Source organism: Callorhinus ursinus, unplaced genomic scaffold (assembly GCF_003265705.2).
Source record: "Callorhinus ursinus isolate GAN/ISIS: 27379988/994484 unplaced genomic scaffold, GSC_fseal_2.0 scaffold15, whole genome shotgun sequence".
Taxonomy (NCBI): domain Eukaryota; kingdom Metazoa; phylum Chordata; class Mammalia; order Carnivora; family Otariidae; genus Callorhinus; species Callorhinus ursinus.
In genome coordinates, this window is record NW_027397077.1 from 17,906,977 (window position 1) to 17,920,392 (window position 13,416).

At 42.1% G+C, this 13,416-nt stretch overlaps 1 protein-coding gene and 1 long non-coding RNA gene across 4 annotated transcripts in view; one reads left to right on the forward strand and one right to left on the reverse strand.

Annotated features, from left to right (window-relative positions):
• Positions 1 to 13,416, forward strand: part of PTPRG (protein tyrosine phosphatase receptor type G) — a 692,071-nt gene that overhangs the window by 557,365 nt on the left and 121,290 nt on the right. For all 3 annotated transcript variants that reach the window (XM_073901477.1, XM_073901476.1, XM_025885589.2), the window contains exon 8: positions 9,427 to 9,619. In XM_073901477.1, the coding sequence (XP_073757578.1) occupies positions 9,427 to 9,619 (193 nt within the window). The remainder of the gene's footprint in view (positions 1 to 9,426; positions 9,620 to 13,416) is intronic.
• LOC141374205 (uncharacterized) lies at positions 1,711 to 5,320 on the reverse strand. Its single transcript, XR_012380918.1, has 3 exons — positions 5,306 to 5,320; positions 4,729 to 4,846; positions 1,711 to 1,980 (listed from the first exon to the last, which is right to left on the reverse strand). It is a non-coding gene; the product is annotated as an uncharacterized lncRNA (long non-coding RNA).

Below are 13,416 nucleotides of genomic sequence, written 5' to 3' on the forward strand. Positions count from 1 at the left end.
TGGAGCTCTGTGTGCTAAGCACTTTATATATGGCCAGTTTCATGGCCAAACAGCGTGGAGAGATGGCTATTGCACCAGGATGGTGCACATAAGGATGTCATGCCTGGAGAGATTGGGTAACATGCCCAAGAATTCATGGCTAATGACTGTTGAGGCCAGAAACCGAGCCCAGGTTTGTCTGATTCCAAAACCCATGTTGCTAACCATTACACAGAACTGCTTCTCTCTGACTGTGGCCGGGGCTGATTTCCTAGGAGGGTGGATTTAGAAATTGGTGAAATGGAGATGGGGTTGAGGGCTGTGTCAAAGGAAGAGGAGCCACTGGGAGGGTGGGAGTGAGAAGGGGTGGGGAGCCTTGAAATCACCTCATGAGGGATAATGGATGGAAGGCGAAAATTCCTAGAGGGGATGTATTAGTCATCGTAATGCAGCATGCACTGAAGTAGAAGAAGAGTATGTTTCTTCTCCATAGTTCCAGAAAATAGAGCCAGCAATAATGGGTAGGATTCTAAGAAATGGGATTTGAGCCATTAAGCAGGACTGTCTAAAAATGGAAGGTTCTTACCAGAGCTGCTCATGGAAATGCCTTCCCAGAGTGTGACAGGTAGGAATACGGGACATTGTAGTGGGCCAGGAGAAGTTCTAGAATTATGTGATAGTATCGGTGATGTAACTGAAGACACGGGGAACAAGATTATGGATCCGGCTGCGATGGGGAATAGTCCAGAGATTTTCCTGGTAAAGGCAGAGAGTACAGAATAGGGAGTAGGGGAAATAGGGTTGGATGGTGTCCCAGTCAGGTCTGTTTTGGAGTTAAGAAACAGAAACCCACATAAGGTAGCTCAGGTAAGGGAGCATTTTAAGGAAACAGTGGTCGTGGCATCCTGAGATGGAGCCGTCATAACCAGGACTGTAACTAGGAAGCGAAGCACTCTGTCCCTCAGGGGCCACACAGGCTCTTAAATCTTGGAGTTTCTGCCACTGCTCTGTGATTCTGTGATTCTGTACTTCTACAGAATTCTCATCCCTTCTTACTCCTTCTTTTGTTTTGGTTACCTGGCCGAATATGGTTGTTCCAGTGCCAATTGACCTTTCAACCCAAGGGCCAGCTACCAACTGACAATAGTGTGGGTCCTATTTCAGTTATTCAAGAAGATAGATTTGAATAGATGTTGGTCAGCCAACAGCTTGGCTGGCCGTGGGTCACGTGTCCATCCTCAGATCAGCAGAGGGACCAGGGAGCTTCCTAAAACATCCAATGTTGCCGCTCTGAGAGTAAATGGGGCAGGTTGTTTAGAAGGAGCTATGTGCAGGAGAGACATATTGTCCCACTAACAAAGTCAGGCCAGACAGACTTGGCTTCATTGCTGTTGGCAGACATTTTACTTTGAGAAAAATTTTTTTTTCCTTTAATTCTTCTCTGATGACAAAAGAAGTACTAGCAATTTGGTTGCTGAACAGGATCTGCTAGCTTTAAGAAGATAATGAAATAGGAAACGAGTTTTCTTCCTAATGGTGAAGCCAGCATTGTTTTATTAGGATAAAGTAAAATTGCAGTCCAAATATTTATATCCCCAGGGTTGGGGCAGGGGACTTTGAAAAGAGATGCTTTTTGTCCATTAAGATAGATGCTTTTGTCTTCAAAGATATAAAGGCTTGAGATAATGAGGCTAAGAAATAACAAGTCTGGCCACTTTTTTTGTAGGACACTCTGTGAAGGGGAGAGGCAAAGAGTAATAATTGTGGAGTACTGGGGTTTATTAGAATTTCAAATATTTTGTGGGTCCAAACAAAAGGCAGAGTTGTAGGCTTGGATGTCTTGTCAAGTGTTTGTCAGTTAGAAGCATTTTGACGTGTGGTAACTGGGCGTCTTAGAAAATGCCTAGTTAACATCTGTTTACCCTTCACTCTCTGCCGTTCAAAGACTCAGAAGAAGTAGTGGAAGGTTTTTTTCTCTGTGACTTGCAATATATGACGTCTCTAGGTAGTTTTGTTTCAAGGAAATAGTGAAGAAATCAATTAATCATATAGGCTTCCCAGTTTCTTTACTATAAACCATCCTTAGACAATACTTTTATCAGACACAGCCTCACCTACCCACCCCCCCAAGGGAGGAGAAATAGCTCATTTTCGTGTGGCCAAACGGGATCCTTGCTGGCACGCCACATGGAGGTCACAGTGATAGCAGCGCTCAGAAGGGAAACCATTAGCCATCCAAGTATTATCACTTCAGACCTTCCCACCCTGACCCTGCCAACATTCTTTAGGCAGTTAGCACAGAATGTTCATTTCAGAAAGGCAGACAGCCAATGCGGAAAAGCAAGTAGACAGAATCCCTCATCTGCTGCTGTCAGAAAACATTCCTAGTTACTCATCCTTCTCTCTCTCCAAAAACTGTTTCCTCTGTCTCTTCCCCCTTACACCGTGTGGGTACCTGTAAGCAGTGAAAATGAGAATGTGTCCACCATAAAATGCAGTGGGTAGCACTTGTATGATGACTTGTATGATCGGGATTTCTTTGAAGCCTTCCAGATATGAACAACTACTTATTTTGCCTCTTTTGTGAGTCTCCTTGGACATTCAAGCCAGCCCCATAGCCAGTGAGCTCTGACTCTGGCCCGTGTGATAAGCTAGATCTAAATACGGTGTTGCTGATGGAATCACATGTTGGCTTGGTTGGCCAGCAGTCAGCATGGCTTAGGGGGTTGGTTCCGCTGAACATCTACTGTAAATAGTAGGCACAGATCGTGTTGTGACTTTATCATCCAAACAAAGTGGTGGCACTCTCAGTGCTGGTTTACAAGGTCAAAGGAGCAAGACTGGCACATTGAGATGGTGCCTGTGCTGTGTTCATGATCATTTGAGTCCGGTATACAGGGATGTGTTTTATTCTAGAACAGTGACTCTGAAATGATGGCGCGTTGGCCATTGGAAACTATCTGAACCTTTCCTTTCCAGGACGGTTTGCTTCCTGTAGTTTAAAATATGAGACTGCCTATAATTTTTCCTAGCACAAATTTTGTTTAAGTGCTTCTTGGAGGCGCTATCAAAACAACAGTAAATAAATATGAAGATGTCTAGTTTGTTTGCTTTTGGATATTTAATTTTTTTTTCTAACAGTAAGCTGGAGTGGTTAGGAAAGGTTTATTTGCAATACTTTTTTTTTTTAAACCAATGTTATCTCTATCATAAAGAGCAGAGAAACTTTTGAATTAAGACTGTGTTCTATTCGGAGCCAGACTGCCTGGGTTGCATTCTTGGCTCCATTTCTTCAGCCAAATAATTGAGCTGCTCCACTGCGTACTCTGTGCCTCAGCTTTCTTCTGTAAAATGAGGATGATAAGAATATACCCACTTCATGGAGTCATCATAAAGATGAAATGATGGAAAGTGTGTGGCACGCCTCGACTAGTGCCTGGCACCGCAGGGCGTGCACAGGACATGTTAGGTGGGGTTTTTTGTTGCTGTTGATAAATGATCACCAAGGCTCGAGGGCAGCACGGTCTGGTAGAAATAAAACAAGCCACATACGTGATTTCCTAGTAGCCACATTAAAAAATGTAAAGAGAAACAGGTGAAAGTCATTTTAATATTATATTTGATTCAACTCAGTATAGCAAAATTATTATCATTTCAACACAGGGAGCTCACCACATTTCTAGTGGAATGGCTGCATTTGGCTCCTGGTTGTTGTAGCCCTCACATTTATCCTCACATTTATCTCAAGGCCACAACACCTAATGAATCACATAATTCAGAGCATTCCAATTCCAACACCTCATAATGCCCAGTGCATGTGAATAGAGAGGGTTTTTTTAAATGGTGGGGTGAAGGTGTCATTATTAATCCCAACAGATAGCTTTCTTTGGTGGTAATTATGGTTAAATTCATTTCTTTCTGTAGAAGGCCTTTCTATAATCGTCTTCACGCAAAACTCTCTGTTGCTGCAGGAGGGACATGTCCTTGCAGTTAGCTAGCTCTTCTTGGATTTTATTTTTACATCCATGGTTCAATAGGTAAAACTTTGGATGCTCCGGGCTGTTGGGAATTTAATATTCCATCACTTTTGTTTAATAAGGAGGCAACACAACTGGGCCTGCCCTGTCACCCCTCAAATGTGTGGTGAAGTTGAAGTGTCTCCGTGACCTTAGGTGTGACATTTCAGTTCTTAATGCTTACCCCAGCGTTTATTATTATGTTTATAATGGACTCCGGTTTTATTTTAAGGCCATTATATGCCCATCCTATAACATATTGTACACATCAGCCTTTTAATGGTTCATAATTATATTACTTTTGATTTTCTCTCATTTTTCCCCTTCAGCCGTGATGGTCCCTTCCCCACATCTCGTGGACGAGAGCTCTTACTGCACACGAACAGCATGAATAGATTTCAACCTTCCTTTGATTTGAACTGACAGATTAAAAACTAATTATTCTCTGGAATATTTTTATAATAAAAACTAAATTGAAATGATTTATATACACTTCCAGCCAACACATTTGCAATTCAAGGTTAAAATTATTCTTGAAACAGCACCAGTTAAAATGCAATTACAACTCCCCAAGCAGGGATAAAAGAAAGAAATGTTTTACATGTTCACTTCAAAAGTTAAAAAGTCAATTTTACATTATAGAAATAAAAACTTTCATTTATTTTTACTAAATGATAAAGACTTCATTAGTTATGTTAAAGTCAAGATAAATCCAAGTGTGTTTATTACTTACCTCTGGAAAAGAATAGGTGAATAAGTGTGGGTTTTATGTGGTGCATAGCTTTTCCTCCTTGTGCCCACCATCTTGTTCCTGGTTCCCAATTCCTTCTGTGTTGAGCCATAAGCTGTTTCTGTCCAGAGTGCAGAAAAGTGCAAATAGATTTATGTTGCCAGTGGTGGGTGCCCTGCATAAGTGATCTCTCAGGGTCAGCTAGAAGGAACTCTTTGGGGACTTCTGTTACCACATTCAGTAACTCCACCGCAGTGTTACTCTTTCCGTGAATAATGCTGCAGGTCTGTTAGGCATGTGACATGCAGTGGCTATGAGCATGAAAGAGTCAAACAGACCTAGGTTTCTAATCCTCACTTCAACGGGGGGGGGGGGGGGGGCGGGATGGGCTGGGGGGTGCAGTGCACATGAGCAGTGGGGAGGGGCAGAGAGAGAAAGGGAGAGAGAGAATCCCAAATAGACTCTGAGCTGAGTTTGGAGACTGATGGGGGGACTCGATTCCACGACCCCAAGATCAGAACCCGAGCCCAAACCAAGAGCAGGATGCTCAACCAGGTACCCCAGTCACTTCAAATCTTACTTGCTTTGTGATCTTAGGCAGGTCTTGTCAAGTCTCTATGCCCAGTTTCCTCATCAGTCACAAATAATGATAATGATATCATAATACCACCAACTTTATGAGACTTCTATGAGGAAGTAAGGGAGTAAATTAAACACTCAGTAAATATTTAGCTGCTAGTGTTAATGATATAACAGTGTTAACAATGTCACTTTAATGTTATTATGTTAAACTAAAACAAGTTAGAAACCAAAGTAATGTTTGTGAATTCCATAACAAAGTACCTGTCACAGAATGCGTTTGATAAATATACATTCCAATGAGGACAGGAGGGAGAAGCAGATAGAGCATCTTACAGTTGTTGGAGGTTTATAATACAATCCTAGTTACCACATTCCTCATAAAATAAGAATAATAATAGTAATTTAATAATACTTAGTGAATATCTACTGTGTGCCCAGAATTATTCCAAACACATTATATATAGTAACTCATTTAATAATAGCAAGAACCACATGGGATAGGTATTAATGTTATCTCTATTGTACAAGTAAGAAAACCGAAGCACAGAAACATCAGATACTTTGACCAAGGTCACACATTTAGCAAGTGGGGATTGAAAACAAGGTTTTGAACCCAGGTACCAAGAGTAAGAGTTCTGAGTTTGGAGAATTAGGCACAGGCCGGATCCTTAGGGCCCCACCGTTAGAATTGGAAGCCCTTGGAAGTTTTTGAAGGGAGGCGTGATGGCATCTCATGTACATTTTAAGAAAGTCACTGTGTGGCTGTTAAGCAGATCTAGAAGAGTTGACAGTTTGTCCTGTGGCTGCAGAGTTAGGTGGTGCTGCCATCTGGCACAACTCTAGGGATTACCTTCTCATTGTAGTTTTTATAAATGGAGTCCCTTGGAATCAAAAAGTAGAGGTCTGGGTGGTGGTCGGGTTCACCTTTATCGAGTGTGGTTACAAGGCAAGGGTGAGGGTCAAGGACAACGGGAAATAGCTATGTAATGATTTATCAGTGCATTTCTCACCCAGAGTGTCACTGTTCTCCTGCCAAAGTGAAAACGTAGACTCCCTTTGCCAGTCCAGGCATCATGGTGGTTTCCACCCAGTGGCCAAACACGCCAGGCACCAACGAGAGAGACCACTGGCAATTTTCACTCAACTTAAAGGAATGACAGGGTTTTCGTGAATGCTGCCAACATACCAAAGGACATTTGATGAGTCTGCTAAGCTTGACCTCCTTTTCCTCTTTTGTATGACTGTCAAGCGAAGCTATGATCCAGTTGACAATATAATATCGTCCAGGTCATCAGTTCACTCTGAAAACCGTCATATCCTTCCTTGGAAATCTTTGGGCAAGTTGAGTTAATGACAAGGAAGCAGCCAAGCTTTTAAGCCATAGCATGTCATTAAGCTGTAAGAGCAATTTAAGCAAAAGCATTTTTGTGTTAAATTCAGAACCTGCCTCTTTTTACAGTTATATGACTAATTCTTTCCTGAGGCATCAGAAATAAACTTTTTAGGAGAACTAAATGCTAGCTGTGAAAGAAGCAAGTCTTCCAGAGAATAAACAAACCTTAGAGTCGGATTGCCGAGACAGTCTCCAAGGCCATCCTTTTCTGGCATCTCAGAGATTAAACTATTTCAGGACAGATGGCTTCTCTTTCAGAAAATTTCCGGTCTAACTTGCTATGTATAGCAGCCTGGCCGCTTAAAAAAAAAAAAAAAAAAAAAAATCACCCTGAAAGTTGAGGAATTCTTTCTATTCAACTCACGTCTCTAAGGCTTTAATTTAAACCAATTTCCTCTTTTTGGCCTTCTCTGGACATGGAGACTGGTCAGCATCTTCCACATACAAGGGCCTTTAATCAAATTACTCCTAACTTGCCTATTTTTTAGGCTAAACACTTCCCACTTCCCTTCACCTTTCCACAGGGGATTTAGCCTCTGTCCCTGTAATCACTCTGGTTGGTCTTTCCCTAGACGGTCTCCAGAGAGTCTTTGCTAATTCCTTCCATGTAATTTTAAGAAGTTATTTTCTGTAAGGAAACTCTGAAACCTTCTCTCCTGTATGGATGTGTTCAGTTCCGAGTTGGGTTGCCCTATCGAGTACGCATTGCCAGGTTGAGGAGATTGGATTTTTTCAATACCTCCAATTATCTTCATCTGAGTGCGTCACATTTGGCAGAGTAAACAGTCCAGCTTTCTTCATTTTTCTGCTGTTACTGCCTTTCTTTCTTAACTATAAATAAAGAAGGAACATCGCAAGGAAGACTGGGAAGAAAGGAAATTTTGAATAGCCACCATAGGAGTTGTTAAAGGTTACGAGACTGGTGGAGAATTGGAATAACACCACAGGACCAGATGACTTTTGCTTTTAGGCTGGTTGAGAGATCATTCTGGCTCTATTACCTTGATGAAAAAGCAGAAAAGATTTCATGGTTTGTTATCACTTTCCATTTACAGGAGAATTGGAGGGGAGGTGGCATGATAGGTGAATCCAGGTACTTAAGTGATTTTTCTTGGCGATGATCACTATGCACATTCATTGCTTTCTCATGCAAAGAGGAGTTTCAGATCAAGCAGGTCAATTTTTATGACATTGTCTGAAGCTGTTTGAGAAACACTGGGGTTAGTCCCAGGCTTCAAGACGACCATCCAGAAACCCAGGTTTCGGGGGGTGCCTGGCTGGCTTAGTTGGTAGAGCATCTGACTCTTGATCTGAGGGTCGTGAGTTCAAGCTACACGTTGAGCATGGAGCCTACTAGAAAGAAAGAGGCAGAGAGAGAGAGAAAGAAAGAAAGAAAAAGAAAGACCATCGTAATGTTGCTGTATATTAACATTGGTGTTGGCCACCCACTGGTCCCCGAAAGCCTAGGGTGGCCACTCAGTGGCTGCTTGGGAAGCATCCGACATCATTCATCTTATAATTCTCTGCTGCAGAAAGCATTCTGATTGGGTATTCAGTGAGCCAAATGGACCAGAAAGAGTTCATTCAGTTTCTCTCTTTTTCATTCCATTTTCATCCCCCACTTCAAGGAATTAGTATTACCCATGCTGGGCATTTTAGATTAATTTTATTTCTTTGGTGACCAAGATAACTTTGTGGTCCACTGAGAACAGATCTCTGGCACCCAGCCTCAGCTTCATTTCTTTTACATCAAAACATTACTGTGTGTGCGGTTTTTTTTTTTTTTTAATGAGCAGAAGATTGAGGGCCACAGAGAATCCTTTTTAATAATGGAAATATGACCCTGAAGTCCTGATTTTTTTTTCTTTGCTTTTCCATAAAAGTTTGGTCTGTAGCCTTGTGGAAAGTATTTTTTAATAGTATGAATAATAATGATCACAGCTAATCCTTACCATGGACTTAATGGCTGCTAAATAATTTACATCCATTTTAATGTTTTCAATGATCTTATAAGAGAGCTGCTAGTATTATATCTGTTTTATATTACATATATATATAATGTTTATATATATATATATAAAATGTTTATATATGTTGAGTTACTGATGCTTTAATGGTTTGACTATGATTACCCATCTGGTGAGTGCTGAAATTGCGTAGTTTACCTCACGAGCCATGCATTTAGCAGCTTTCTGCCTTAGCAACTTTGCTGAACTGAATCCCTAGTACATACGCAAGAAGATGCTTAGTAAAAAGTGAATCACTAGTATTTACTGAGCTCTTCTGTTCCCGGGACTGTTTTAAGCACTGCACATGGATTATCTCATTGAGTACTGGCACAACCCCTGTCGGGGTGGGCACTGTTGTAATTATCACCATTTTGTTGAGGAACAGTTGAGTCTCAGAGCAGGGAAGCAGCTTCCTCAGGGCCCCAGAGTGGGTGAGCTATGGAGCTAGAATTTCCATCCAGGTCGTCTGGCTCCGGAACCTGCCAGTTTCACCATAGCCTTGTGCTCCTTCCCAGAATACTAACGGTCTTGCCAGGGGGCAGAGCAGAAGGACTGGAACTCTTTTCTGAGACACAAACTAAAAGAGTTCTGTACAGGTCTCCTCCGGTGGAGTGTTCTCCCGGTTCGCGCACACCGCCCCCCCGGCCCCACGTTGTACCACATCGCTTTTCTCATTCTTGGTTTTTTCCCCCCTCCCCTCCCTGGTTCTCTGTTTAGCTCGAGGCTTTTTACTCCATCTTCACTACAGAGCAGCAAGACCACGTCAAGTCGGTGGAGTATCTGAGAAATAACTTCCGACCACAGCAAGGTCTGAATGACAGGGTGGTGTCCAAGTCTGCGGTCCGCGACGCCTGGAACCACGACATGACGGACTTCTTAGAAAACCCACTGGGGACAGAAGCCTCTAAAGGTATATTTGGATTAAGTGCCCCTGCCCGGAGGAAGATTCCTTATCATAAATTACTTTAAATTAAAAGGAGTTCCAAACCAGCCAAGAGTTGGAACTTGGTGTTAAGAGCATATGTTTCTCTGTTAAAAGAGGCTTGTCTGGATGATAAATAGAAGCAGTTGTGGGAATAACTTCAGTTAAATAGATATGTTCAGAATTGCCCTTTTGACTAGTAATACGTCAGTCATTCTGTTGGTATTTTTACCTTGTAACATCAACACTAACTAGTGAGTGTCTAAAGGCAGCTCTTGGGTTGCAGCTCTTTTACCTTGCACCTGCCCCCCCTCACCCCCTGCCATTGGGATCAGGACACTGTCTCTGACCTCAGGCACCAGCACCTTTGACTTGCCCCCCAGTGCTCCACCCTGCAGCCTGCCCTTACCTCCTTACCGACCTCTTCCACACCAGGCAGAATCTCCCCCTCCCGCTCTCCACCCCTACCAGACACCATGTGGCCTTTTTAAAACCATTATTTAACAGTTTGATTCCCGTATCCGATAAACATGAGTTTATTCTTTTCAGGCATCTTAATCTTTTTCCATTTCTACATTCTCATGTGAACTGAACGTAAATTTCTCTCCCAGCAAACTAGAAAGTTGGATCCTACCCTCACAGCTCAACTTCAGGCTCCATGATTTGTCCTCATTGTGGCTTTGAGTTTGGGAAACACTTAGAGAATAAGGCTGATCAAAATTCCAGTACTAGGGGTGGGGGGTTGCCTGGGTGGTTCAGTCAGTTAAGCGTCTGCCTTCGGCTCGGGTCATGATGCCAGGGTCCTGGGATCGAGCCCTGCATCGGGCTCCCTGCTCAGCAGAGAGCCTGCTTCTCCCTCTCCCTCTGCTGCTCCCCCTGCTTATGCTCTTTCTCTTTCTCATTCTCTCTCTCTCAAATAAATAAAATCTTTCAAAAAAAAAAAATTCCAGTACTTGGAAGGGAGGAAGGAATAAGGAGGACTTTTCTTTGGAAGGGAGGAAGGAATAAGAAGGAATTTTCTTTGGAAGGGAGGAAGGAATAAGAAGGAATTTTCTTTGGAAGGGAGGAAGGAATAAGAAGCAATTTTCTTTGGGTGTGAGGAGATGATTCTTTCCAGTGATCTCCTCTCCAAAATTGTGAGCTTGGGTCATATGGAAGGGCTTGTGTCATTAATCAACAGTGGACACAGACTGTGGTATTTTTAGTGGTGTAAGTTACATGGGGATATTTTGTTTCAAGAGTGCCCCCACCCCCAATAAAAAGGACCAATTTACTGGCGTATGACCTTTGTAGGAACAAGGGGGGGATGCGATTATATTCCACAAATAACTGCATTGATGTGCACTTTGATGATAAGAATGAGCCCATTTTCCAGGCTCAAATATCTGAAAAGAAGCTAACAGAAGAGGAAAAGGAGCTTAAGAATGTGATCATTTCCTTCTTTTGATTTTGTGTGAGGATGGTGAGAGAAGCTAGTCTGGACAGATGCCATCAAGAAACGCTTGAGATTCAAGTAATTTGGAGCCGACACTTTGTCAAGGGCGTCATTTGTCAGATAGGAACAATGGGTGGGTTAAGAAGCATGCAAACCTGGGAAATGTCTTAGGTTGGCTGGCATAGCAAACCTCTCTCGGGCTAATTTTGTTTTTTAACCAAGCTAAAAATAAAGAAAACGACCAAGCTCGAAAGCTTTCTCCCAAGAGAACTTGCTTGGGAAAAGAAGAATCTCTTAGGGACTGAGTATTTTGTGAGAGGTGAATGCGGAGGACGTGTGGGGCATGACGAATTTATATCGCAAGTGAATGCAAGATCTGGTAGCTCAGAATTGCTGAGGTTATGACAGTTACAAAGTTCTTTCCTAAAAAAATGGGCTGAGTATACAATATATCAGCTGTGCAGAGGGAGTGCATGGCTCTTATTACCCAAAAAAGTCAGAGAAGATAATGGTTTCTGTCGCATTAAATTGTCAAAGGGGGCAAGATCTTCTACTGAATGGGCTTTCTCTGGATTTGAGCACAGCCTTGGACCCTACATTAAATATAGGGAATCAGTTCTTCATACTACAAGATTTTGTTGCAGTTATCATGGTGTGTGTGCGTGTGTATTGCTGCCTCCTAAAATGTGTGAATATTGAAATGTTTTGTGATCTTTTTAGAAGCAGAGAAGGTAAGTAAATACAGTCCTATTTGTGTTTTAAGCATAATCCTGGAGTGTAACGTACAGAAAAGCGTACGTGCACCACCTGATGCATTTTCACCCCCCGAATAGACTTGAATAGCAAACCCCCAGGTCAAGAGACTAGCATCACCAGCTTCCCTGGGGCACCTCCATCTCCTTCTTCCTAGTAACTGTCCATTCCCGTGGGAAACTGCGAGCATGAATTAGCTTTGCCTGTTGTTGAATTTCACAGAAATAGAATTATCCACTCTGTCCTTTTTTGTGTCTTGCTTTTTTCACTCTACACTGGTTTTGAGGGTCATCTATGCTGTTGCATGTAGTTGTGGTTTGTTCTTACTGCTGAGTTCCATTGTGAGACTCTACCTGAATTTATTTATCTGCTTCAGTATATATGAATTGTATGGATGGTTTCCACATTTTTGTGATGATGAAAACTCTTGAAGGTGCTTTTTGATGAGCATCTGGACACATCTCTGTCGGGTATGAACCTGGGGGTACAGTGACGGCAGCCTGCAGTACACACATATGTTCCGATTTGGTTGGATACTGCTCAACAGCTCCCCAGAGTGATTCTGTGAACCAGCAGTCGGTCAGTGTTTCCTGGTTTTTTTATGGCATAACGTACATATCATAAAATACAGCTATTGTAAATGTACAGTTCAGCCATTTTTAATAAATTTAGAGTTCTGTTTACAGTTATATATGATCCGGTTTTAGAACATTTTCATCACCCCAGAAAGTTCCTTCAATTCTTTCTCCTATCCTCAGCAACAGGCAACCTCTGATCTGCGTTTATCTGTCACGTGACATTAAGATTTTTTAAGATTGTAGCATCCATCAGTAGCTCATTCCTTTTTACTGTGCACTAGCATCCCTCTTTGTTGTTTTTTAATAACGGCTTTTTTGAGATTTCATCCACATGCGATAAAGTTCATTTTTTTTTAAAGCGTGCACTTCGGTGGAATTGAGTATATTCACAAAGTTGTTCATCACTACTACCTACTTCCAGAACAGTTTTATTGCTTCCCCAAAGAAAGTCCATACCCATTAGCAATCACTCACTCCTTCTTCCTCCCTTTATTTCTCCCCTCCCTCCCGCTTTCCTGGCCCGAGGCAACTTTCTGTGTCTGTGGATTGGCCTAGATAGTCCCTATAAATGGAATCATACAATATATGCCTTTTTGTCTCTGGCTTCTTTCAGCGTCATATTTTGGCATAATGTTTTCAAGGTACATCCATACTGGAATAGATCTCAGGATTTTTCATTTGATGGCCAAATAATATATCATTGTACGAATATACCACAGTTTATTTATCTGCTTATCAATGGATAGATGTTTGAATTTTTTCCACTTTGTGGCTGTTGTCAGTAATACTGCTGTGAACATTCATGTTCCAGTTTTTGTGTGGGCATAGGTTTTCAGTTCTCTCAGATGTATACCTAGGGGTAGAATTGCTGAGTCACATGGTAATTCCAGTTTTCCCGTTTTGAGGAACTGCCCACCTGTTTGCCAGAGCCCTTGCCCCAGTTTGCATTCCATCAGCAGTGTACGGGATTTCTCCACATCCTCACCAACACTTGCTATATGTCTTTTTTATTTTAGCCA